This window comes from Brienomyrus brachyistius, chromosome 21, assembly GCF_023856365.1.
Source record: "Brienomyrus brachyistius isolate T26 chromosome 21, BBRACH_0.4, whole genome shotgun sequence".
NCBI classification, from domain to species: domain Eukaryota; kingdom Metazoa; phylum Chordata; class Actinopteri; order Osteoglossiformes; family Mormyridae; genus Brienomyrus; species Brienomyrus brachyistius.
The window spans coordinates 5,505,712-5,530,040 of NC_064553.1; the positions used below are offsets into that span (position 1 = coordinate 5,505,712).

Sequence of the window (24,329 nt, forward strand, 5' to 3'; positions counted from 1 at the left end):
AGGTGAAACCTGCTGTCAATACATGCATACTTTACCATAGGTTCTCTTTAGATGCTGTTATGGAATACATTTAAATATATTGTTTTGTGTCAAGAACGGATACTTTGCTGAATTTGCAGCCTGTGTTCTTTCATACTGGGGTTGTGTAAAAAACGTCCTTGCATCCCATGTATTAGCATGCAGAGTATGTTTGTAGCATAGGGGGCTTGTGAATCACCTGACATGTGGATGAGAAGGACATATATAGGCTACCTGTGTTGCATGAATTATATGGGCACCATGTAGGCTTCTGTCAGCTCCGCCTGTTCAATGTCAAACAGCTGTAATGTCATTTATAATGGATTTTACATTGTTAAATTTAGATGAGGTAACAGGTTCTTTGAGAAACTTGAATTGTTTTGAGCCACATCTACTGGATGTTGTAACAGGGTGTCTGTACCTTAAAGCTCACGTTCACGGAATACAATGACTGTGTCCCCCAGTAATCCGTCTTTTACTAACATCTATACTTTTGGAGAAGAGCAGGGGGAAAAAAGGGGGTGGAGTGAGGGGGGCAGTGGGCTCTTTTTCAGTCCCAGCTGGAAAGGCAGGCAACCTCTGTCATTGCTGCTGAATGCCAGGACAACGCTCGGGTCCCCCCTCAGAGGACCCCCAGTGATGTCAGCTAGTGGCTGTGTGTGTGCGCGAGTGCAGGAGAGGCGCCGGTGCCTGCATCGTGCCTGTCTCAGAGAGAGAGAGAAAGGCAGAGAGGAAGGGAGTGTGCCAGCAGACAGCAGCAGCGGTTCGGCAGCCAGCAGCTCCGGAGCAGACGGCGGTGCCTGGTGACACTCGTGGGAGCCGGGCCTGAGAGTGCCCTGCACCCCCCGGCCACATGCGCAGCCAGCAGGGGGCCGCAGAAGGGGGCAGCTTCAGCACCAGCAGCGGGAGCTCGGGGCTGTCCCCCGGGTCCGACTCAGATAGCGGCCTTGGGGGGCCCCTGGCAGGGGTGGGGGCCGCCCGTGGGGTCATGTCCCATTACTGGAGTCTGGAGAGTCTGCATTCCACCACAGGTAAGGCTGGTTCTCTGTTTTATCGGGACAAGGTGGCTGGGAAGATGTGGAGGGGGTGCACATCCTGTTGATAAGGGTGGGGGCGTGCTTGACAGGTTGTGTGTTTTGGCTAATCTGACATATCCACGGCGGGTGAACGCTCACGCCTCCGACTGTCTTCGCTCGATTTGCCGAGCTTTCGGTTTGTTTCTCTGCCACCTGGATCATCCTGCTCTTCTTCGCGTCGGCAAGGCTGTCAAGGTTGCTCCTCGGGAAAGTGGTGCCCGACGGGGCTGACAGATAGACTGGCATTTAAAGAAAGTTGCCATTTTATGCACAGACATTTGAAAATACGTCCCCTCTTTCTCAGATTTGTGGCTGTGCTTTAGGCTGGTACATTGGGCTGAGGAGTGACCAGTATTTGATTGGCCGGTGGGGGAGTCGGTCCATTAGCTAAAAAAATCAGGATGAAGCCAAAGGTCGTTGCTAAGCACCTTATACCATGTGCCTACAATGATGACTGGGTGACTGTAAACACCCACGGGTTGGATGAATGCGGCTTTTTGTTGTTGACAATTTCTCTGCAGCTAGTGCCGGCCGGGCTTCCAGTCAGGCAGGTGAAAGAGAGCCTTTAAGAGCAAAAGTGACAATTTGCAGAAGGACAAACGAGAGGCATGAACGTGTGTGGTGGCTCGGTGCTGATTAGACGGTTGCTCCAGCAAATGGCCAGAATTGAGTGTAAGGGTTGGTGGAGAGAGCAGCTAGAGGTGTGTGGTGGGGGGGGGGTGGGGGGTGACGGAGAGGGGTGTTCAGGATGGTATCCGTGGAGAAAGAGCCTGCTGAAACCGGAGACAGGTGTGAGTGTCAGCATTCAGACTCTCTGGTCGCCATGGAGAATGTGCTGCAAGCCAGCGTCATAATACCACTAAAGTCTGCTCTCTCATCGTGGATATCTCAATTCCCAGATTGCCGGTCACCTTTTAAAGAACCTGTTAACCTTTTAATATTCTCAGGAGTCCACTATGTTTTTTCATGTCGTTTTTACATTCTAACTGCCCTGCTTTTACAGACTGGTATATAGACGGAGGTTTGTAGTGAGAGATATTCTTGGGGGAAGTAGCGCTGTCAGGTCTTGCTACTGTGCAGGACTTTGACAGGAAGTCATGTGGACGTCTTCGTCCTTGTGGAAGGTGGGGAGCTGGCGTAGGAGACGATGGAGAGGGTACATGGAGACAGAGCTGGGCAGTCATTCAGCATCTCACTCTCCATCTTGGCTTGGCCTCATTAAGTGCTGGCATGGAGACCATTATCATCTGGAATGACCTCACTCCTGGACCATGGGGAGCATGTTCAAGAACATCCAGGGGTTCCTGCAGTTCTTACACATGGATTGCCTCGGTGCCCTCAATGCCCACTTTTCCACCGCATTAAATTTTCCTGCTGTCCTTTGCTGAATTTTTGAATTAATCAGCAGCAAATGGTTTCAGAGCAAAAAGGTTCATATAATGACAGACGGGGACAAACTATAGAAAAGATTAATGGCTTACAAGCAGAGAACAAAACGGCTGTAAAAATATCACATGATAAAGGAAATAAACGGTTCCAGACTCCAGCTGCTAACACGTGATTTGTTACGGCATTTACAAGTATGGAATAACAAGGAGGTCTTCGTTCCATTCTTATTATGGATGTCTTGTATCTCAGTGGCCGATCTGTCATCCTTTTCAGTAAAACAAATGCTCTCTAGAAATGATTATTAAAATCGCCTAAACACTGGCTCGCGTTCGCATCCACACATCCCAGATTTCCATACTAGGAAAGAAGCCACAGACTCTGAACGGTTCTGAAATTCCACAGCTCCTCAAATGGGGTGCCTCGCACGTGGCCTTGTTATCATAAGACAGCTCAAAGCACGCTTGGAATTCGGTGCTGTATATAGGACATGCTGGCTCCTCCAACAGAGGTCTAAGCATGTAGTCTTGGGAACCTAGATGTAAGGGGTTTCCGTTGATGTCACATGACCCATTTCCTTGCTTGCCGATTGGTGGAGAAATTACACAGCTACTGGCAATTCCAAGGACTTATCCAAAGGCTTGACCTTCTGTTCTAGAGATGAGAAACATTTGTTTTGAAATTTTAGCTGTACTAGTAACACTGTACGGTAAATCCTCCATAGAGCAACACAGAAATATGTGGTTGAGGTTGAGGTTAGGTTTTTTTCTAGCTTCCACTCTGGTTTAGACATAGGGCTGACATGCAGGAAAAGGTGCTGCTGGCAAGTTGGATGCAGGACAGGGCACTTGCCTTCACACATTCCCGTTTAGCAGATGGCAGGTAATTCGCTCCATGTCTTCTCACGTTTGCTAGGTTCCAGGAGCTGCTTCTTTCTTCTGGAAGATCCCACGATGCCAGAACCTCGCCAGGTGGCTGGCAATCGGCTTCCTTAAATAGGCACCCCGAAAACACTGATCTAGGCTTCAGGGAGTGTGGGGGATGGTGCCCCAGGCAAGTGAGATCACTGAACACTCTGAACCGAGCTTGCAATTCTACCCCAGCAGAAATTATACCTGCGCTACAGGCACTGACTTGCGTGTCGGGAGCTGATCTATAGGCTCATGGCTGCAGGATCGAGTGTAGATAATCCTGGATAACTCCACTCATAGGTCCTCAGGGAGGGGATGGGTCTTCAAACCTGTTCTTTTAATACATGGCTGTGTCTCTGGGTACATATGTTAATGATGGTAAGCGATGCACAGTGTAAGGACAATGAAGCCATAGGTTCAACTTCCTCTTCAGGTGTCTTTTTGGGTCGAATCCCAGTTCCTTGCTGCCAACCATCACCCAGTCAGTCTATCGCCATTGTCACTGGTGACTCATCAGGATGTTGTTACCATTTGCTGCTTTAAGGTCATTACTGCTTTCTCTCGCGGGTTGTGGCCTCCATCCTGGTGACTCACAAATCAAGAGTGTGGCTAAGGAACTTATGGGCTCAGAGCTTTGGGCCACACAGGGCCTGGAGACTCAATTCGCGTCCGTCTACATAGTGCATCCATCTGCACGATTAAATTAAAATGTGTGAGGCCGCTCATTCAGGGGTGATTCTAGGATTTCTTTAAGGTCGGGGCGTAAGGGAGATAATATTCATACATAATTCATACAGAGGAGCCAGCCAATGATATGAAATCTCTGAGTGATAGGGGACGGGGCAGTCCGGGGGTCAGTCAGTTTTCAACTGGGGTCCCGCCCCTGAGCTCATCTTCGTCAGTCATCACACATCCGATGCTCAGAACTGCCTTCCCTTCTGGTTGTTTGAAGATGTGTGATGCCTTTTAATATGTAAATTCATACTCGGGTAAAATATCCAGACAGATCTCCAGTTTGAGGTAGGAGGCTTTGAAGCTGATGCCGCGATTTTCTCAAATAGAACTAAAGACGACTGCTGTTTATTTTATGTCACTCTTGTCGAAAACAACTTCCACAACACCTTTGCTTCTCAAGGTGTGGCACAGGAGAGGCGGTGTCGGTAGCTATAACTTGGACCCAACAACAAAACCTCGCCATCTCCGTCTCCATGGTGACTGGCAGTCTCGATGGTGCTCCAGATAAAGGGTCAAGGTGGGAGTAATGCCTCCTTTGCCTGGGGGGGGGGGGGACAAGGTCTTAAAATATCCTCAAGGGTGGTTACAGATGTGTTTCTCCATATGTGCCAAATTCATGCTGAGGGTGCTAGCGCTGGAGCTAATTGCTGGAGCGTTTCCGGACGGGAGTTGTGTTGAGTGAGCGGGGAGTGGATCGAGGGTCGAGCAGGCTTGGGGGGGTTGGTGGATGAGGGCAGTTTTTTTTTTACCCTTTTATATTTGTGTAGTACATCTTTTTGTAATATGGTCAATGAGAGGTATTGCTGTTGTGGTCAAGGAACCCAAGTTGAGACAGCTGAGTTCATTAACCAGTAGGTGGAATTGTAAGCTATGTAACAAATCATGGCTCAACCAAGCAAACGTGGAACGGAGACTCTTGCAGAGATTGAAGATGTGAGCTTCAGGGTGATCAGCTTGCTGCGGGGAGAGTGAAGTATCTTCTGTTACTGGTTCTGCAGCCTGAATTCCAGCAGGAACCAGAGGATCAAAGTCATGTCAAAGCCTCCATTGAAGCAGAACCTGGGGAATAGTGCTCTACTGTGGTTAAAATACACGTGTCCCATGGAGATTAGTTCTGTGCTCAAGTTTGTTATATATGGAGAACGCATCAGGTAGTAGGTCATGTTGAATGGGCTATAGGGAGGCAGAGAGAGGACAGCCAAAAATCGAGGGACCCCCCCCCTCCAACCTGGAGGTGCAGTGATGATCAGCACAGGTCCATTTAGTTGTTCATATGAACTCTGCCCGAATAGACTTTGTTAAGCATTGATGGAAGTCTGATCGGGTGTGACACCGAATTAGCGGCTCGCTCGAAGAGTGTCATCATCCTCAGAGGAGGAGCTCGACTTTCCTAAACTTGCAAGTCCCACTGTAGCTTCCTGGGTGATGGACCATTTACAGCATGACAAACCGTTTTTGCATGACAAAGAAAAGAGTTTGTGGATATATGAAAGTGTTCACTGAGAGAAAAGCAGCAGGTTTTCCCACAATCCCTTGCTCTATTTAAGTACACCAAGAAGAGCAGTGGAGGAGACAGACATCCTGTCCCCAGGTGCCCCTGCTGGCAAGAAATATTGTGGCATTTTACTAACTGAAGAGTGGAGGGGAAAGGATAATAGAAAAGTTAATGCTAAAGAAAACCTTTTAAAAGCAGATTGAAAACAACCTTAGGCTCTCATTCTAAGTGCTTTTGTATCCAATGCAAGGTCTGTCAGAAATGAGACCTATTACATAGAAACCTACAAGCCAAGTCCAGGTTGTTTGGGGACCTTTGGGGGTTGGAGGCTGTAGGGAACAGAATGTTCCCCTTTGATTAGATACCTAAATATTACAGAGATTGCAATCCCACCCCACCCCCCAACCACCCTAATTCAGAATCCATTCTGTGCCTCTGGAATGTTCTTTCAGGAGATTGAGGGGATCTGGACTGTGTCTCTTGGCTTGTCTTCCCATGCACGCCAAGCATCTGCCCCAATGGTCAAGAACTTGGTTTCGCGACCCCTTGTGGCTGCAGGTCAAAAATCCTGGAGTGGATCCGTTATTGTACCTGTAGATAATTAATTAATTTCCAAAAGAGCCACTTTAGTCACGGGAGGCAATTAAACCCAAACATGTAAGTAATATGTCTGCCTGCCTCCCCCGGTCGAGGGCGCCAAGGACTCCCCCGCACCCTCAACATCTGCAGCCGGTTCCCTCTCAGCGGTTCTCTAGGGTGGGGGGAGGGGCAGGGACCTGTTTTATTTCCACCACAGGTTGTCTGGTCGGCCTGTAGCAACTTCGCAGAGGAGCAGATGTGAGACCGTCACAGGGTCATTTCTGTGAATTTATCTGTAGGAAAAAAAAATGCTAATTTGTTCTGCTCAGTAGATACTAATAACTCTTTTACTGTCTTGTTTATTTGAAGATTTGCCTCCAGAGGTTGTGTGTGTGTGTGTGTGTGTGTGTGGATATATATAAAACTCAGATGTTACGAAGGCCTCCCGCATGATATATTTACGCGCGGTTTCCCAGCTGACCCTTTCAGCCAGACTGACAGGGATTTTCCAAACATTTATTCAGCTGAGCATACTTTTACAATTCCGATTAAGCAATTCACTCTGCGGTACTTCAGCTGGGGATGGCAAGAGGGTACTCTACCTGCCACCGAAACCAGCAGGGAGACTGGCCCAAGGTTTAGTCTGTTATTGCTGAAAAAAACAAGACTCTGAGGAGAAAGAGTGTGGTGTTATTTTAACAGCCACTGGTATGTGCTTCCATCTGGCCACCCAGGTGATTCACAGAGCCCCCGCCCCCCCCCCCCCCCCCCCCCCCCCCCCGTCCGATAAAGCAAACTAGAACCACAATCAGGGGGAGTGATTCTACTAGGTGTTCTGACTTCATTCCTCTCCTGATGAGTGACTTGATGGATAAGCAGGAAGAGGCAGATGTTTATGGGTGGGTTATCCCCCCCGGCACCATAAAGCCACCTGTCGTGAGGTATAATTAAATCAAAGTGGTTATCATGCTTCACGTTTTAAATGGCATCCTTTGGAGTTCATGTACATGCAAGGAGAGCATGGAATATCCGCTTGGCACATGCTATTACCCCTCATAACAATGGCGTCCATTTCACAGAGTGCATGTAAAACCAAAAGCAGCCTTTCTCACCCAGTAGATCCCTGCTTCTGTGATGTACATGACTCACTCTCCATCCACTGTACCAGCAGACAAACAGGCCTCTGTGTGTCCTGGTGACACGCGTGTGTACTGCCGCATGTGTGTTTGTGTTAAGGCCGAATTTAGCCGGGGGAAACAATCAGATGTTTGTCTGCGTGTGTGTGGGACAGACCGGGCATCGGCCTGCCGAAATGCTCCATTTTGTCGTCTGTTGCAGACCCCCTCTCAGCGCCCCCCATCTTGAGCCACCCTACCCCACTGTATCTCATTTGACCTGGAATAGCCCCTTCCACCATGTGCATTTTCTCACCAAGTTAGTTCTCCATCCTGGGTCCATATTTTGCGAATCGGCTCGGCACCGGCCATCTTGGGCCGCCCTTGGCCATCTTGCTGTAGGAACCACTTGGACAGTCGTGGTCATTCCAGATTAATGTGGGCAAAGCTATGGTTCTCCCTCAGCCATGTCAGAGCTGGTGACTCTATTTGTATCTCCTTGTAGCACCAGCGGTCCAACATACCCTCCCCTTCCCTAGAATAGCATGGACTGGCAGATTTACCTGGTGAATCTGAACAGAAGTCAGACTGAAGAGACTGGTTGCTGTGCTACACAGAAAAGACACCCGGCATCCTACCTGAACCCCCCCCCCCCCCCCCCCCCAGTCCTCTGAAGCTTTTAGTCTTGCCGGAGGTGCCGGACCTGCTTCCTCATGCACTCATACACACATCTCACACATGCCAAAGGGACCCAGGGTCAAGAAAACTGCCCGTAAATATTTCAGTCCTGAACCTATGACACTTCAATGCAAATTAAAAAAAGAGACACAAATCCCAGTACATGAATATATACTTTAGCATCAGTTATGAAGGTTGATGTCATCATTACTTATAGAAACCAGTAATCGATAAGGGTCTTAAGCATTGCTGTAAAACTGCCAGGCGCTAAGAAATGTTGTGGATGTGGATGTAGCCACCAGGAAGGGCTCTCGTGGGATGAATGATGACAATTTATGTTTGTGGGGAAGGAGCGCTGTGTAAAACCAGTGTTTATGGATCTCTGTCTGCTAGTGTGGAGCATAACCTTTTAAGAACTATTCTACTATCCCCCCCCCTGGTTTCACCTAGTGATGAATGAAAAAGGTGTAGGAGGTTACAGGGGGTATGGAATGTTCCAGAAGGCCGTAGGTTCAAATGATCTACAGTAAAAGGGATTGCAGAATGAAAACATGTAAAACGTCTCTGAGTAAGAGAGAGTATATATATGAAAACACATCAAAGGAGGCATTGGTGCACAAAATGGCTGGTAGGGTATCCCTGGCAACAGGAGACATTGCCAAAATGCATGTTTATTCACAGCGAGCCTATGCATTGCCGCAGTGCCTCCCTGGCACGTCGCACCCAGGGATTTTCACGTTTATCATGAAGCATAGACTCTGATCCTCTGAGAAAAGCGAGCTGTCAGACCCAACCCAAAGGGACCGGGAATCAGTCTCTGTAAAGCCCCCGACATTCATTTCACGCTGCCGTGATTCAGCCGAAACGCTGAACCCCCACCTCAGTGCCGATGCTGTACCAACACAAATGCAGGTCACTCGCAGGGACGCTGTCCATCCCGCAGAAAGAGGATTGTGCTTATTTTTCTACAATGTTTATTTACAACCCCAAATCAGAAAAAGTTGGGACTGTATATAAAATGAAACTTAAACTGAAAACAGTACTTTGTTAAATTATCTTTGACCTGTATTACATTGAAGACAATACAACAGCAGATTATTTAATGTGTTCCTCATGAATTTTATTGTTTTTCTCAAAATAAACACGTATTTCAATTTTGGTTCTTGCAAGACATTTCAAAAGAATTTGGGACAGGAGAAATTTAGGGCTAGTAATGAGGTAAATTGATTAAATAATGATGTGATTTGACAGGTGATTGTAATTATGATTTGGTACGAAAACAGCATCCAAGAAAGGTCTAGTCTTTTAGGAGCAAAGATGGGCCGAGGATCACCAGTTTGCCAACAAATACAGGAGAAAATTGTGTGTGCGCGGCCCATTTTACGAGAGGTGGATTGAAGGGGTCTTTATGACATTGCCCAATGCACACCCCAAATTGTTTTTTCTGTGTTGTAATTTTTTTCTCAAAGCGACTGTTATCCCGAAAGGCACAATTGTGATTAATTTGAAAAGGCATGCTCATTGAGATTAGCCATTTTTAGCCAATCATGTATTGCACAGAAAACACTTATTTTTAAAGCAATATTATGGACGTATATAATCCTTAGGACCAGAACTTCATGCTGTATAAGTGGAACTTAAGATGGATAATTGGATGTCTTTCTCAGACGGCGTTCTGTAATAGATGCTCAGCCAGTGGTCACAGAATTTCAACTTGGTTCAGTTGTATTTCAGTATAGAACGTAGGAATGTATGAACTAGTTTATGGCAAACCCTAAAATGCAGATATACATCTATCCATGCATTTTCTATACTCACATGTCCTAGTCGGGGCCGTGGGGGGGCCGTGGGGGGGGGGGGAGCCTACGGGCACAAAGCAGGGAACCACCCAGGACACCAATAAAATCCACCAGCTGTATCTATATATGAGTATAGCTACATTCTTTCACTCAGATAACAGATTCATAACATGCTCAGGATCCTTACTGGTACTTAACATGCTAGGAAACCTGGGGTATGTTTCCCAAACGCTCCCTTTAGTTGCCTGGTTCCAACTATGTAAGTTGTTGGCTTCTGTGCTTTGTGGAAACGTCATTTGGTTGGCAGTGTTATGCTGGTTGTAACAAAAGGATCGTTGTGGTTTAAGCACCAGGGAGGACAGTGCATATTTGGATTCATTCCATGAGATATTTCGGCTGTGAAAGTGAGTAAAATTGGATTATAATTTTTTTTTTATCATCACCTCAGGTTACTGACAGTGAAACAGTGACAACAGCGATAGGAAAATTGGTGAAACTTCTGACAGGACACCTTTGCAGACGCCTCCGTTCTGACGTAGCATGGTCATGTTATTATCTTTCGCCCCGGCCCTCCGTCTTCCTCCATGATTAACTTAGAAGTGGGTCAGTCAGCTCGTCGAAGCCGGACAGCAAGGAGCCCACAGGGTGAGGAAGTGTTTACGTCTGCATTTGCTTCTCGTCTAGACGGGGTGAGGCCCACGCTGGTGTTTTAAACCAGAAAGCCGTCTCGGTCAAAGCAGAGTTCCAAAAACAGGGACGATGCTTAGGGTTTCTCTAAGGTGGGGGCATAGGATGGGCCATAACTCACTCAGAGGGGCCTACCTATTAGCCAATGATATGTTTTGAATCAATGAGTGACAGGGGAGGCGCACTCTAGGGGCCAATCAGCTTTCACACACCCCCCCCCCCCCCATACACCCCTATCCAGAAACAATATTAAAAACTTGGTGGTCAGGGCAAGGCAGCATTTAAGGCGTCAGGGCAGAAGGAATTGTGCGTAAGCCACGTCAAGGCCTGCAGTTACCCTACAGGAGGACAAGGGGGGGCCGTGGGTCACCCTCAGGACGCTGTGGTTTATCTTGCCCCTGAAGCTGTGTTTTGTTTGGCCGTGCCAGCCAGGGTTCTGCCCGCAGAAAAGCCCCACGCCTGAAGAGGAAGGGATGCAGCTAATTTTAGCTCGTCTGGATGCACCCTCAGATCTCACTTGTTTTCATCATCCTCTGCAGTCGACACGCAGAGCGAAACATTCTCGGCTTTCCAGTTGGCAGTGGGGCAGGTGGTCTGGAGGCCACAGATTAGCTGACGGGTGCCTTGAACCCCCCTGGCCCCCCCCTCGTTCCCCGAGTCCTGTCACTCCCGTAACATTGGTAGTGATGGGGGGTGGCGGGGGGGGGGGGAGAGCACTGCCAGACACTAATTCTTAGTAAATTCTTGTGACAGCTCCTTCGATGGCCACTGTGCACGGAATAAAAAGAGACTTGCAAATTAGGCATTACATGCTATTTCTCACCCAGGGGAGCGGGGGAGGGGTCCTGGGGTACAGTCAAGTCAGTGGGAGTCGATCGATGTCTGTATTTCCAGGTCTGTATTTATGGCTAGCATGTACATTAGTAAAGTACATGTGGCTTTGACCTTTGACACAAAGGTTGCAGGTTCAGTTTATCCTTTTAGTCTGGCGTTTAACTTCAGTGGCTCCGATATGGGTTCCTAAATGGTGACTGGTGATAAGGATAGAGAAGGCGGAGCTTACCGTAAGTATACAGCTATAAGGACATGGGAATTAGCATACTCAGAAAGTGACCTCCAGCACCAGGGATATTGGGTCAGCATCTGGACCTGACTTGCATGCAGTCTGGCTTGGATTGGTGTTTATGATAACAAATCATGTTACCAGGCTGTGCTGACAAGGACAAAAATATGGAGAGCACAGTTTGATCATATATACACATAAACACAGATGTGTTTTGGTGGAAGCCTTGGAGGCAGTCCACCGTACCCCAGGCTCAGCATCCCCCAGTGGCCAGGCCAGCTGTCACTCATAAGTGACAGCCCCGCCTCCCTGAGGCCTTGCACCCCACATTGGCCAGGCCAGCTGTCACTCACAGTCCCCGCCCACACTCTGAGGATTCCCTGTTACATACTAAGCCATCAATCTAAATATTTTTCAGTCATTCAGATGCCTCAGGGGCTGTTTGGCATTGCTGTACATAATGGATGTATAATGAAATCACATCTGGTGGGGGTTTTGTGGTTTTTAAGAGAACCCATACCATGTACATTTCTTAAGTCCATGTTCGAAGGAAACCTTAATTCTCTGTTGTAATCTTTATGGTATTTGGGATGAAAAGCTGAAAAGTGAAGTAGAGAAAAGGTGAAATTGTCATGTGCAATGTGGGGGAGGAACATGGACTTTGATAGTGAGTGTCGAGGTCACATAGGGACATGGGGACCTCTTTAAGTAAGCAGCGTATAAGCCGCTCACAGCTCACCAACACAGAAGAGCTGAACAGAATTATCAACGCCCCCCTTCAACCCCCCCCCCAAGCAATCCATGCCTCCATGCATGACCTCTGTCTGCTTCCTGGGACTTTCACGTTCATCACACAGATCTTTGCTGCGACTGATCAGGACAGAATGGGAACATTGTGTCACCCCCGGCAACTGTAAGTTTTTTTTTTTGGTTCCAGGATGCATGTAAAAGTCAGACATCCTCTCATTAAAGGATTGATTTTTTTTTCTTTTGCTTTTTTTTCCCTTTAGTCCAGACAGTGAAAGCAGCCGGGCCCTGACCACGGCCAGGCCCTTATCGGAGCAATCGATTCGCCCGAAAGGGGTGAGAGAACTTAGGCATCACTCTTGGCAGGATACCAAATAGAGGAGAGGCAGAAAGAACTTTCTGGAAGGAAGGAAGCAGTATGACTCCATAGCACTGCCTTTATTTCCCGGCCAGGTTTATGATGTGAGGATTGGGATGACTACCATGTGCTGCCCAGTCTCTACCCAATCAGGCAAAAGCACATTGGTCACATGACAGAGTAGGGGTTAAAAAAGGTTTTTTTTTTAAAAAAAACTTAGCCAAAGGGCAAAGTCGGGGTTGAGTGAGGGGTTAATAGAACAGACTTAATAGGGATTGCTCCGGACATCGGCCGAGTGGATCAGCATTTTTTTTTTCCTTTCCAAGATCCCCCGTGACCTTATGACACTGACACCCATCAATGTCTGGAGTCAGCCCGAGCTCTCCACATGCCACACAGTCCAGAATGCCCAGGAGCAGACAGCACTCAGTACGTCATCTGTCTATCAGGCTGGGAGACACGAGGGAGCAGTTACAGAGTCTGAAACATGCAAATCTTGTGTCTCATGTAGGACCGATGCTGTTGTACCTTTGAACCGAGCAATCAGTCTGAATTTGTGCAAGATAGTAACCGATAAAACAGGTGAAATCTGTAGACAAAAGGAGATTATGGGATTTTGGCATCCCTGCTGGGTTGGTATCCTATGCACTTCTGGCGTCTGCCATGTTGAATTGCAGTATGGATTGACGATTGTCCTCCGTAACTTGGTTGATGCTTTGGGGTTTGGTACCAGAAGTTTGAATTTCAGGCAAATTTTCTCGACAACCGTTTTCAGCTGAAGAATATATTAAAAAATGCTACAAGTGGTCATTTTTATGACTGTGGTTTCAGCCAAAAACAACATTGTGTATCGGTATCGTTCTGTAACGTTTCATTACATAAAATTGTATGAATTATTCATTTCAAATTGTTGTTTGATACTTGTATAATTTTTTTTCATAGTTCTACTGATAATTAGGAAAATCATTTGGGGTTTCCTTATTCATGGTATATAGATTTTATGCTGGTTTTTCAGGAACGAAAAGAAATGCCGCACTGTATATGGGTGGTTCATTGCTGTAACAGAAACTCCCCTCCTCCCCAGCGGTGGTCATTCCCGACGGGACGCTTGACAGGGCCGGCCCGAGCGATGATGTGGGCAGTGAGGAGGACCTGTATGATGAGTTCCGTAGCTCCGCCCACCGTTTCGGCCACCCCGGTGGGGGAGGGGGAGCAACTCGCCATCAACGAGGTAGGAGAAATCACTCCTTCTGTGCTGAAGTACTGCCCTCTTCTCGGGTGTGTGTGTGTGTGTGTGTGTGCTCGGAACTATCCACCCTCTCATTGACATAACATTCCCAAGTCTACACAACCTCCTGTGTCTCCCATGTCATCCAAATCAACCCCACACCTAGCCCCTTGAGTGGCAGATTGATCAACAAATCATCTTCTTTGGCATCTGCCGTAGACTTTGATTGGATGAAAGATGGGCCATCCCACCATCTCTGACACAAGATGGCACAACCACCGCGGATTACAAAAGCCATCTGGTGCAGGAACAATTAAGACTCTTTCAAACTATGCTGATTTCATGCTGATAGTGAAAGCAGGGTGCTTTTTATACAGACTGCCGCCCTCCAGGATGCGAATATTAGATTTTGTTCAATCCGGGATGCTAAATCTGCGATTTCAGAGACAGTTTTGAGTTCGCTGCCCCAAGAAGCCTGTGCTTCTCTGTGCATGAACCCTTTCCTGAGGTTGTTTGTATTTTGCACATTTAGCAGACACTTCTGTCCAAGTGAGGCAAACTGCACATCACAAACATACTTGTTGTCATGGAGACAACTAGGTGTAAGCGTGGCTAGGCTGAGCTTCCAGTGAACGCCCAGGTACAGGTGTAAGCAGTATTGCAGCAGGAGCTACAGAACCACTTGTAACAAAAGCGAAAAGCTAATAAGGCTATTGAAGGAGCAGAAGTGCAACAAGAACGTTCAGGAATCGCCTGCGGGCATTAGGCTAGTAGGAATGTTGTCGTCATCATTGTTGTCCGGGGTGCGTCTGACAGGATGGAGATGTGACGCTGTGCTGATGATTCACAGGAATGACCACAACCCCCCCTTTGAACTGGGCAAGGGGCTCACGGAGGGGTTTGGGGGGGGGGGTTTGTGCAGGAGATGAGATCCGTGCAGGAGATGAGAGGGCGGAGCATTGGAAAGCAGCATAGGCTGTTAACAGGAGGAGATCAGCGTGATGTTGTGAGCTGTCTGTCGCCTCCCTGCGGGCAAGACGTGAAAATGAAACCCTTTTCCCTTAATTAAGATCGTTCTCAGAATTCCCGGGATTCTTGCACTCGGTCGGCCTTAATGAATCGCTGACACCGTAGGAGACAAAACAGCTTTTAAGATAACATACCATGAATTTCCGCAGTCTCCTGCCATCACGCTGCGGTCTCAGTCAGTATCTCGGATATGGCGCAGAAGCGAGATGGCTGACTGGTCGCCGTCGTAACAAGAGTGAGGAGAGTAATTAAGTTATGGAAGGAAATGCATGGGAGCGAGACCGCATTCCCGCAGTGAGCTTACGGAGGGTCCGCCTCGGTGCTTTCGTCTTTTGGATGAGGAACAAAACAGGCATTTGAAAAGCAGTATTGGGTGTCGGAAGACTAGCAGTAACAGGGAGCGAGGGGAAGAGAGGAGGAGAAAGGACAAGGAGAGAGAGGGATGAGAGAGAGAGAGAGAGAGAGAGAGAGATGGAAGCAGCATTGGGAGGGATGGAGAGGAAGAGGAAGTGAGCGAGGCAGTGCAGACGTGGAACACCTCACGTGCACACGCACACACCCCCCCTGGAATCCCACCCGGGGGGGGGGCACGATGAGCGGCGCTCTGCCAGTCTGCCCACCTCGTCCGGATAACGCTCTCCTCCTCTGCCGCTGTAATCCGAAATTGCGGGAATAGAAGGCAGGGGTGTCCATCGCCATGGTTGCCACCGCTACGCTGATCTTCGACGTGGCGCTGTCACCGTTACCGCTGGAGCTGCGCTAGAGTCTCAAGGGGGGGTGTGGGAGGGGGGCGGGGCTGCACCTCACATTCTCTGTGAATCCGGGACGCAGGTAAAGGCAGCGCCGAGGGGCAGCACTGTGCGGAGGGTCGAACATGACTGGGCTCTTGACGCTTGTCTTCTATGGTCTGCCGGTTAGGCTATTCTAAGAAGAACAGGGGAAGGCTTTCGTTTTGTTTGTCGACATTTCCTGCTGGGACCTTCCATCCATTCACTCATCGTTCAGCTGACCCCTGGCGCTGACTCGCTCGTCCGCACCGAGCCGCTCCTGTCATCCGTAGCAACGGTGAGCAGTGGTCCATGAGCCGATGTCTGTTCTTGGCCATCCGAAGAGCATCACAACCTCCGTTCCTACTCTGCGGGGGGGTCACATCCCCCCCTCCCCGCCCCCAAGCAGCTGGGGAGCTCGGCCGCGCAGAGGAAGGATTCAGCTTCGCGGGCCTGATTTTGGTCGTACGCAGGCAGCCCTGCATAGAGCTGGTGTCCGCTTTTGCAGAGCCTGGAGTTAATGTGTGTGCATGGCGGGTGAGGATGAGTGTATTAGCAGGTGGACGGTGGCACGGTTATACCGTGGCGGACATCGAAGACTACGATTTCCATGTGTTCTGCCTGCTGAGTGCTAGAGATGCAAGCAGAGAGCCTGTTTAGCATCCGTGCATTTAAGTCTGCATGCAGCAAGCATGGCAGCATGTTTGCAGTTGAGTTACGCCACGTATGATCATCCATCATCCGAGCCATGGGGAGCATTGCATCTTCACTCAGTCGCCCTCGATTGCGGTCTACTCGCAACGCTTTGGAGTGTTAGGTTATGTAATGATTCATGGGATCCTGAGAACTTCTGCGGCTGGGTCACTTAGCAACGGTCTGCGGTGCTGGTCGCCATGGCGATGGAATGTTAAAGGAGTTATGGGTGAACAGCCCGAGTCTGTTCTCACTCTCCTGCATCTTAAGCCACCCGTGCGTCCCCCACCCCCAACTCCATGTGTAATCAAGTCACGGCTTGCTCAGAATTTTTTGCTGCGTCACGGCTGCCCTGGCTGTGTATGTGTGTGTGTGTGTGTGTGTGTGTGTTTGCACTATGTACCTGGAAATGTTGTGCGTTCAGCAACGAGAGCAATTTCTACACCCATATTTATGTGCCTGTATCTATTTGACTGTAAATGCAGCATGTTAGCATGCTTGGTTGCAGGCCGGCCCCACATTACTCAAACCAGCAACGCGTGTCTGCATCATTTAGCTCACGGTGTAGTTTTGCCTAAGAATCTGTGTGTGCTTTTGGCTGTATGATGGCTGTGTTTATATCGCAGCTCTCATGGCTTTTCGTGTCAGGCCTCATTCTGAAGCACAGTCAGACTGAAGTTGACAGATTTTTCTAGCGATTTAATCCCATCAGCCGCCTGCAGTTTCTGAGTCACAGAGCTGTGTTCATGGTGCGCTAACGCTGCGATCTGCAGCGTGACCTGTAAGGAGAGGAGCATAATTAAAAAAGGACAACCTGCAGTTTTCTGTGCTTTTTTCGTGTGTGGCTGTGAATGTCAGCAAAGCTGTCATTGTAATGTATTGTCCAGCTAGAGGCGCATGATTTACGCCGGCCCTCCTCCTCCAGTGCTGATCATAACCCTGCCCCCCCCCCCCCCCCCCCCTAGTTGATCAGCGATGGCAGCGTGTGTGCAGAAGCCCTATGGGATCATGTCACCATGGATGACCAAGAGCTGGGCTTCAAGGCCGGCGACGTCATCGAAGTAGTGGACGCCACCAATAAGGAGTGGTGGTGGGGGCGGATCCTGGACAGCGAGGGCTGGTTCCCGGCCAGCTTCGTTCGGGTGAGAAGCCCTCCGCACACTACCTCCTTTAGGCCACGCCCAGATCCTCACACGGGACTTCACCCGCTGTTTTACACAAGAGACACGTCACATTTTTAGTCCAGTAAAACTGTCCTCATTTATTACTTGTCCTTAATGTGCAATATCTGAAAAATTAGGCATTAAATCTAGGAATCTCACTTGGTGTGGATATCCAAAACCCAGTACCCTGCTAAAAATACAACTAAAAACCAGCTTGTGCTGGTAGCTGGTTTTAGTTGCCTAAAATTGACTAAGATGGTGTTAGTTGGTCGTGCTGCTCTTTGATGGCTTAGCTGGGTGGGTCAGCCGTTGCACATGCTGATATGACCAGTTAAACCACCAAACCGTCATGCGACGACACACCTCAAGTTAGTCAACCAGCTCATAATGGTCAAGCTGTTTTTTTTTTTTTTTTGCCAGCAGGGTAGATATCCTGTCTTTTAGGGCCAGGTGAGTTTTCACTGAAAGGATATGTCAGAATTATCTCAAACATACATCAACACAGTGACTTCACATAAAGAGGTCACTCTACCATGGGATGTATAAGTATACAAATCCTGTATATAAAATAACATAACAGGTAGGCCTATTGACTGAGTAAATGTATATGATCAGCAATTCTGAGAGACTAGACTAGAGGACAATGAAACAGCAAGGCGGTGAGATGGCAGACACCCTAAATTCTGGTTGTTCTCTGTACTTCAGCTACGTGTGAACCAGGATGAGCCTATGGAGGACTACCTAGCCAAGATGGAGGGCACCAGGGAAGAGGAGGGGGGTGGTGTGGGAGGCTTGTCGGCCCAGGCCTGCCCTGCAAGGAGCAGATGCGGAGCAATGTCATCAACGAGATCATGAGCACAGAGAAAGACTACATAAAGCACTTAAAGGACATCTGTGAGGTAAGGTGACCAGCCTTGTCACTTGGCCTCAGTCTCCTTTAACGGGCAGAAGGTATCAAACAAGTGGTTGAGCTAGAAGATTTCTGGTTCAAGTCCCAAGAAATGGCCCTGTTGACCTTTATACCACGGTACTTTATGTGACTTTTGAGTATTCCAACCACCTTCATGCTTTGTTACATTTCTCCAGTGGACTAGATGCATCTAATCAATTTTTTGAGAATGTTGTTTAGTTCAATCACACTGTCTAGTGGTGGACTATATCATTGAGGTACTCAATGAGAAGTTGAGGAACACCTCTCAGCAGTCAGGGAGCACCTCTGTCACATCTAATATATTATCACTATTAAGTACATCAGTACCAACAGTAATATAGACAGGTTCTCCACCTCACAACGGTGCTTGTTTCCTGCAGGGTTACATCAAACAATGCCGCAAGAGGACAGATATGTTCACCGAAGATCAGCTCCGAACCATTTTTGGCAACATCGAGGAGATCTACCGCTTCCAAAAGAAGTTCCTCAAAGGCATTGAGAAGAAGTTCAACAAGGAACAACCTCACCTGAGTGAAATAGGTTCCTGTTTCTTGGAGCACGTAAGCACCTCACAATATATACTCATTCTGCATTTTGGTAATTGCTTTCCTCACATTTGTAATAAGGCTTCTTTCCACTTTCATTACAGCAAACAGACTTCCAGATATACTCGGAATATTGTAATAATCACCCCAACGCCTGTCTCCAACTCTCCAAGCTCATGAAGATCAACAAATATGTATTCTTCTTTGAGGCTTGCCGTCTACTGCAGAAAATGATTGACATTTCCCTGGATGGCTTCCTGCTCACACCGGTCCAGAAGATATGCAAGTACCCGTTGCAACTGGCTGAGCTGCTGAAGTACACCAACCCTCAGCATAGGTATGTCCAACATATTCCCACACCACCAGCATGCAGTACTGCGGAGCTGGTCAAAGAGTTTATATAACCATAATCTAACTGGCAACTCGTTGGCATGTAGGGACTACAAAGATGTGGAAGCTGCCTTAAACGCCATGAAGAACGTTGCCAGGCTCATCAATGAGAGGAAGAGGCGACTGGAGAACATCGACAAGATCGCACAGTGGCAGAGCTCCATAGAAGATTGGGAGGTGAGATAATGGTACGCTACAGGAACCATTCCAGACCCATGCATTATGTGACTTCTGCCTCACAAGCCTCCGTGTGCTTATGTCCAGGGTGAAGATGTACTCACCAGGAGCTCAGACCTCATCTTCTCAGGAGAGCTGACCAAGATATCCCAGCCTCAAGCGAAAAGCCAGCAGCGTATGTTCTTCCTCTTCGACCACCAGATGGTCTACTGCAAAAAGGTAAACGGCGGCTGGCCATCAGCTGCTTGATCGTGAAGGTAGAGGTGTTACCTGTGTTGCCTCTATGGTGCATCGGCAGTCATTCAGGAATGAGCGGAACACGGTCCAGGTCGTTATCATATGCATCTCCATGTTACCTAGGATTTGCTGCGTAGGGACATACTGTACTACAAGGGCCGGGTGGACATGGACCAAATGGAAGTGCTGGACCTGGAGGACGGCAAGGACAAGGACTTTAACCTGAGCGTGAAGAATGCTTTGAAACTATGCTCGGTGGTGGCAGGGGGCGAAGCCCTGCTGCTTTGCGCGAAGAAGCCCGAACAGAAGCAGAGGTGGTTGCGGGCCTTCACTGATGAGCGCAGGCAGGTGCAGCATGACCAGGAGACAGGTGAGGGCCACCTTCAACCTCTATTGGGTAGATCACTATGCCACTTTTTTTAAGATCTCTTGTGGTTTGCTGAGATGTTCATGAGTCCATCTGTGACTGGATGTGGTTCAATTCTTTTGTGCAGAAATGGGCCAGTAGGCCAAGAGCCAGTGATTCCCAGCAGCTCCAACTTGCTTTTTAAATAGGCTCTGTGTTCAGCTAACATTTGTTAAAAAAAAAAAAAACATGGTTTAGACAGTATTTTATTTCAGTCCATTGGTGGTATTTTATGATGGTGATCTTTGAGCTCTTGTTATTAAGGATGCATAAATCTGTAGTAAAATATGTTGTTGGGTCCTGATATGTTAAGGCCTCTATTTTGGCAAGGGTGCAGACATTTGTTGTTGGAGGGAACTAGTGGATTTATGTCCCAATTTGCCCATAAAGCCGTCTCACGCTTGATTTAATCCTACCTCTGTGACTGTAGACTGTCTTGACTCATGTACTTTTGTTCCTCTTCTACAAACCCTTTGGCCTGGCTCTCAAGTTCTCTGAAATGATCAGATCACCTGTTCTTTTCTCATTTCTGCAGAAAACTACCATAGGTAGATCTTTTCCGTGAAAGTTGTACAATTTGTTTCAGGTTTTGCTATTACTGAAATCCAAAAGAAGCAGGCAATGCTGAACGCGAACAAAAGTCACCCAGCGGGAAAGCCTAAAGGTACTATTCTGAATTTCCTTACAAATTATGTGTAGTAAATTCCAGGTTAGCGAGTGCTGCATTAAGAAATGCTAGGTTAGCATTGCTAGATTAGCAAATGCTAAGTTAGTAAATGCTGAGTGAGCAAAGGCTACGTTAGGAAATGCTAGGCTAGCAAGTGCCATGTTAGAAAATGCTAGGTTAGCATTGCTAGGTTAGAAAATGCTAAGTTAGTAAATGCTAAGTGAGCAAAGGCTACATTAGGAAATGTTAGGTTAGCAAGTGTCATGTTAGGGAATGCTAGGTTAGCAAATGCTATGTTGGTGAATGTTAAGTTAATGTATGCTAGGCTAGCAAATGCTGAAGGCCCTTTTGCATTCCTTCCTTTTCGACTTCATGGATGAATATGTCTGAGAGAAAACTAGCAATGCAACATCACAAGCTGCTTGGCACTGTTCAATTCCCCAAGCGTGACTGTGGATCTGTTAAATCATCCTGCTTTATTCGGCATACACTCCAGCTGACGCTCATGACCTGCTTGGAATTAGGACAGAACATGGTGTGGCACGTGCGTCATCTTTTCATTCTCTTCCCGTTATATTGTCTCTCATCCACCCTCTTTGTCTGCCGGTTTGTCTGTCACAAATGCCCCCCTCCCCCTGGCTCAGACTTTCGACACCTTTTCGACTTCAGCACCCATGCCCTCCTCCATTTCAACCCCTCCCTCTTCCGACGGATCACTGCCTTCCCCCTTCGCCCTCTCCCTGAGACTCGAGAAGTCCTGCGCAGGGCCCTATCCTGGGTGTCTACCCGGGGTCACGACCCCATCCATTAAAAGTGAGAGTGTGACCCCCTAACCCCCACTGGTCTCTCCCCTACCCTCTGGATTTCCTAGGTGACCTAACAGATTACACATAGTACTGCCCACCATCTCAAACTGACGAAAAAGGCTTGTCCTCTCTGTCTCCCTCTAGTGGCAGGACTTTATTAATCCCTTACACCTGAATGTGAAGAACTCTGATCACTCGCAGTAAATCCAGGCCTCTCATTCACACACGAGCGGCCATCTTGCCTCCCCTGACAGTTCTCCTCGCTCTCTCCCCCCCCGCCCCACAGCTGTGACCAGACCCTACTATGACTTCCTCCTGCGGCAGAAGCACCCGACCCTGCCGACCTCCCTGCCGCAGCAGCAGGTCTTCATGCTGGCAGAGCCCAAGCGGAAGACCTCAAACTTCTGGCATAACATCGGCAGGCTCACACCCTTCAAGAAGTGACCGCTGTGCTTATGCCTACACCTCCATTTTTACCTTCTTCCCTTTTCCTCTCCTTTAGATTTTTTTTCTTATTGATATTATTATTGTTGTTTTTATTGTTATTATAATATTTTTTACATTGTTTTTTCTTTTGGAAAGCACTTTATAGGTCGGTTACAATCAGACTTTAAGGCTCCCGGGCTTGTTGGAACTTTGGGAGAATAACTGCTATCCTAGCACTAGGACTCCAAATACTACTATGCTACTACTTCAACTACAACTACTTGTACTAATACTGTTATGGCTCCAGACGATCATGTGACTCATGCTGTGACATCACCGTCTGCGGAGGACCTTGGCCAGAAGACGGGATCTTTGGTTTGTTTTCCTTCCTCCCGGTGTCGTTCGTCTGGCTTCTCCGACATTCGCCGACGGCTCGCCGTGCCGGATCATCGGGGTTTTGTACGCAAGTTGTTACTTTGACCGAATTACCGTTGGAAACGTGGGGGGGGGGGGGGGGGGGGGGAGTTACACGTGAGAAGGAATCCTGTCTTTGACAAAGATCACCAGATTCGATTCCATTTAGGCAGAAGTGTGGATGATACTTTTGTATGCAAAGATAAAATTATCCCAAAGATTCTTGTCCAGCTAAAACTTCTATTGTCCTAAGCTTGACACCAAGAAATTCGTACTGTGGTTGAACACCTTGCATCCTGTCATTTCAAACATATTTATGTACTTCCGGAGCATGTCTGTTTTTAATAATGTTTCTTAAAGTGCCATTCAATGTCTGCACAAATTACTACAAAAGATTTTTCTTTTTTACTCCAACCCAGCCCCAGTAAAAGGCCTTGCTACTAATTCAATTAGACTTTTTAAACACAGGAACAGTCACAGCAGAATGCTTGAATATCCTGTTTTTCACTGAAACAGTTTAGAAATTGAACCAAGTTTAAGACTAACATCCCAAAAGTCCATATCCGCAAGTAGGATTTTATAAAAGAACTGATTATTGTAAAAATGGGAAATATTTTTTGATTTAAAAAAAATTCTAATCATAAAAGTTAACAAGTCCCTCAAAAAAATTTACTTAAATGTAAATGTTTTTACTTAAGTGTAAATGTGCCTGTGGGTATTGACCTTTAGTCACAGCCCAACGCGGATGACCGCGCGTATCGGCTGCCTCAGGCGCGGAATCGCCAAACCCCTGCCGCTACAGACTCACTGCGACTTTACGCTGCTATGCAACTGCCTGCGTAGGACGCAGGAAGGGGTTCCGGCTGGCTCGGCCAGTCCGGCGGAGTCCGGGCTGTAGGCAGAGGTGAGAGAGCGGAAGAATACGGGATCGAGGTCAGTGTTGGTACTAAACCACGTTACAACTGGCATTATAGAATATCACTTTATTTATAGTTCCATTGATACAATGTTACTCAATACAAAATTAAATCCTATTATATAAGGCTATATAATATATAGGTATATACATATACAGTACTGTGCAGAAGTCTTAGGCTGCCGAAGAAAATTATGTTTAAATGATCTTAATTTCGCTATAAAACTATGATTTTATGTCTGTCAGAATGTCAGCTTAACCATTTCAAAATCTCTTTAGATCGACGCTGTATTTACAGCAGCCATCCAATATCTCCCTGATTTGTTATACTTGACCACCAGCACATTTTATTTGGCTAATCAATGCCTCATGAAGTTAATCAATCAACTTAATTAAGTGAGCTGGAGGTAGAATTTAACAAATGCATGGAATGGCTGAGGCGCCCCTGAGGAGAGTTTTTGGGGACCAAAACGGTCATAGATATCAGTAACATCTTAGAGAGAAATCACTGTAGCTTTTTATTGTGTGTATATGTATGTGTGTGTGTGTGTGTGTATATGTATATATATATATATATACACACACACACATACACACACACATTCTGTGTTAAATGTTTCAGCAATCATGCACTTACTGCAGGAGATTAATGGATGGGGGACTTACTCTTTACTATGGGCTAATGGCAAAGTTTTCATAACTTAAGCCAATAAATTCACATTTATTTGGGGCTAAAACTTTTGTCGGGGGGCTAAAGCCCACTTGAAATAGACCAAACGACGCCCCTGCTTGCTGCCCAGATAAAGAGATTTAAACATACTTTTCTTTGGCACAGTATTGTACATATGTATGCTTTGTATTTTCCTCCAAGACATGTATATGAAATT

General features: G+C 47.4%; 1 protein-coding gene across 1 annotated transcript; it reads left to right on the top strand.

The window, feature by feature from the left end:
* Positions 1-577: 577 nt before the first annotated feature.
* On the top strand, positions 578-22,628 carry arhgef4 (Rho guanine nucleotide exchange factor (GEF) 4). The gene is given in 13 exon segments (XM_048990076.1): positions 578-1,049; positions 13,732-13,858; positions 13,860-13,878; positions 17,330-17,506; positions 18,233-18,305; positions 18,308-18,426; positions 18,839-19,018; positions 19,108-19,340; positions 19,441-19,570; positions 19,658-19,789; positions 19,931-20,177; positions 20,800-20,877; positions 21,973-22,628. Coding segments are annotated over 13 exon segments (1,851 nt in total). The 5' UTR covers positions 578-871; the 3' UTR covers positions 22,131-22,628.
* The last annotated feature ends 1,701 nt before the right edge of the window (positions 22,629-24,329 follow it).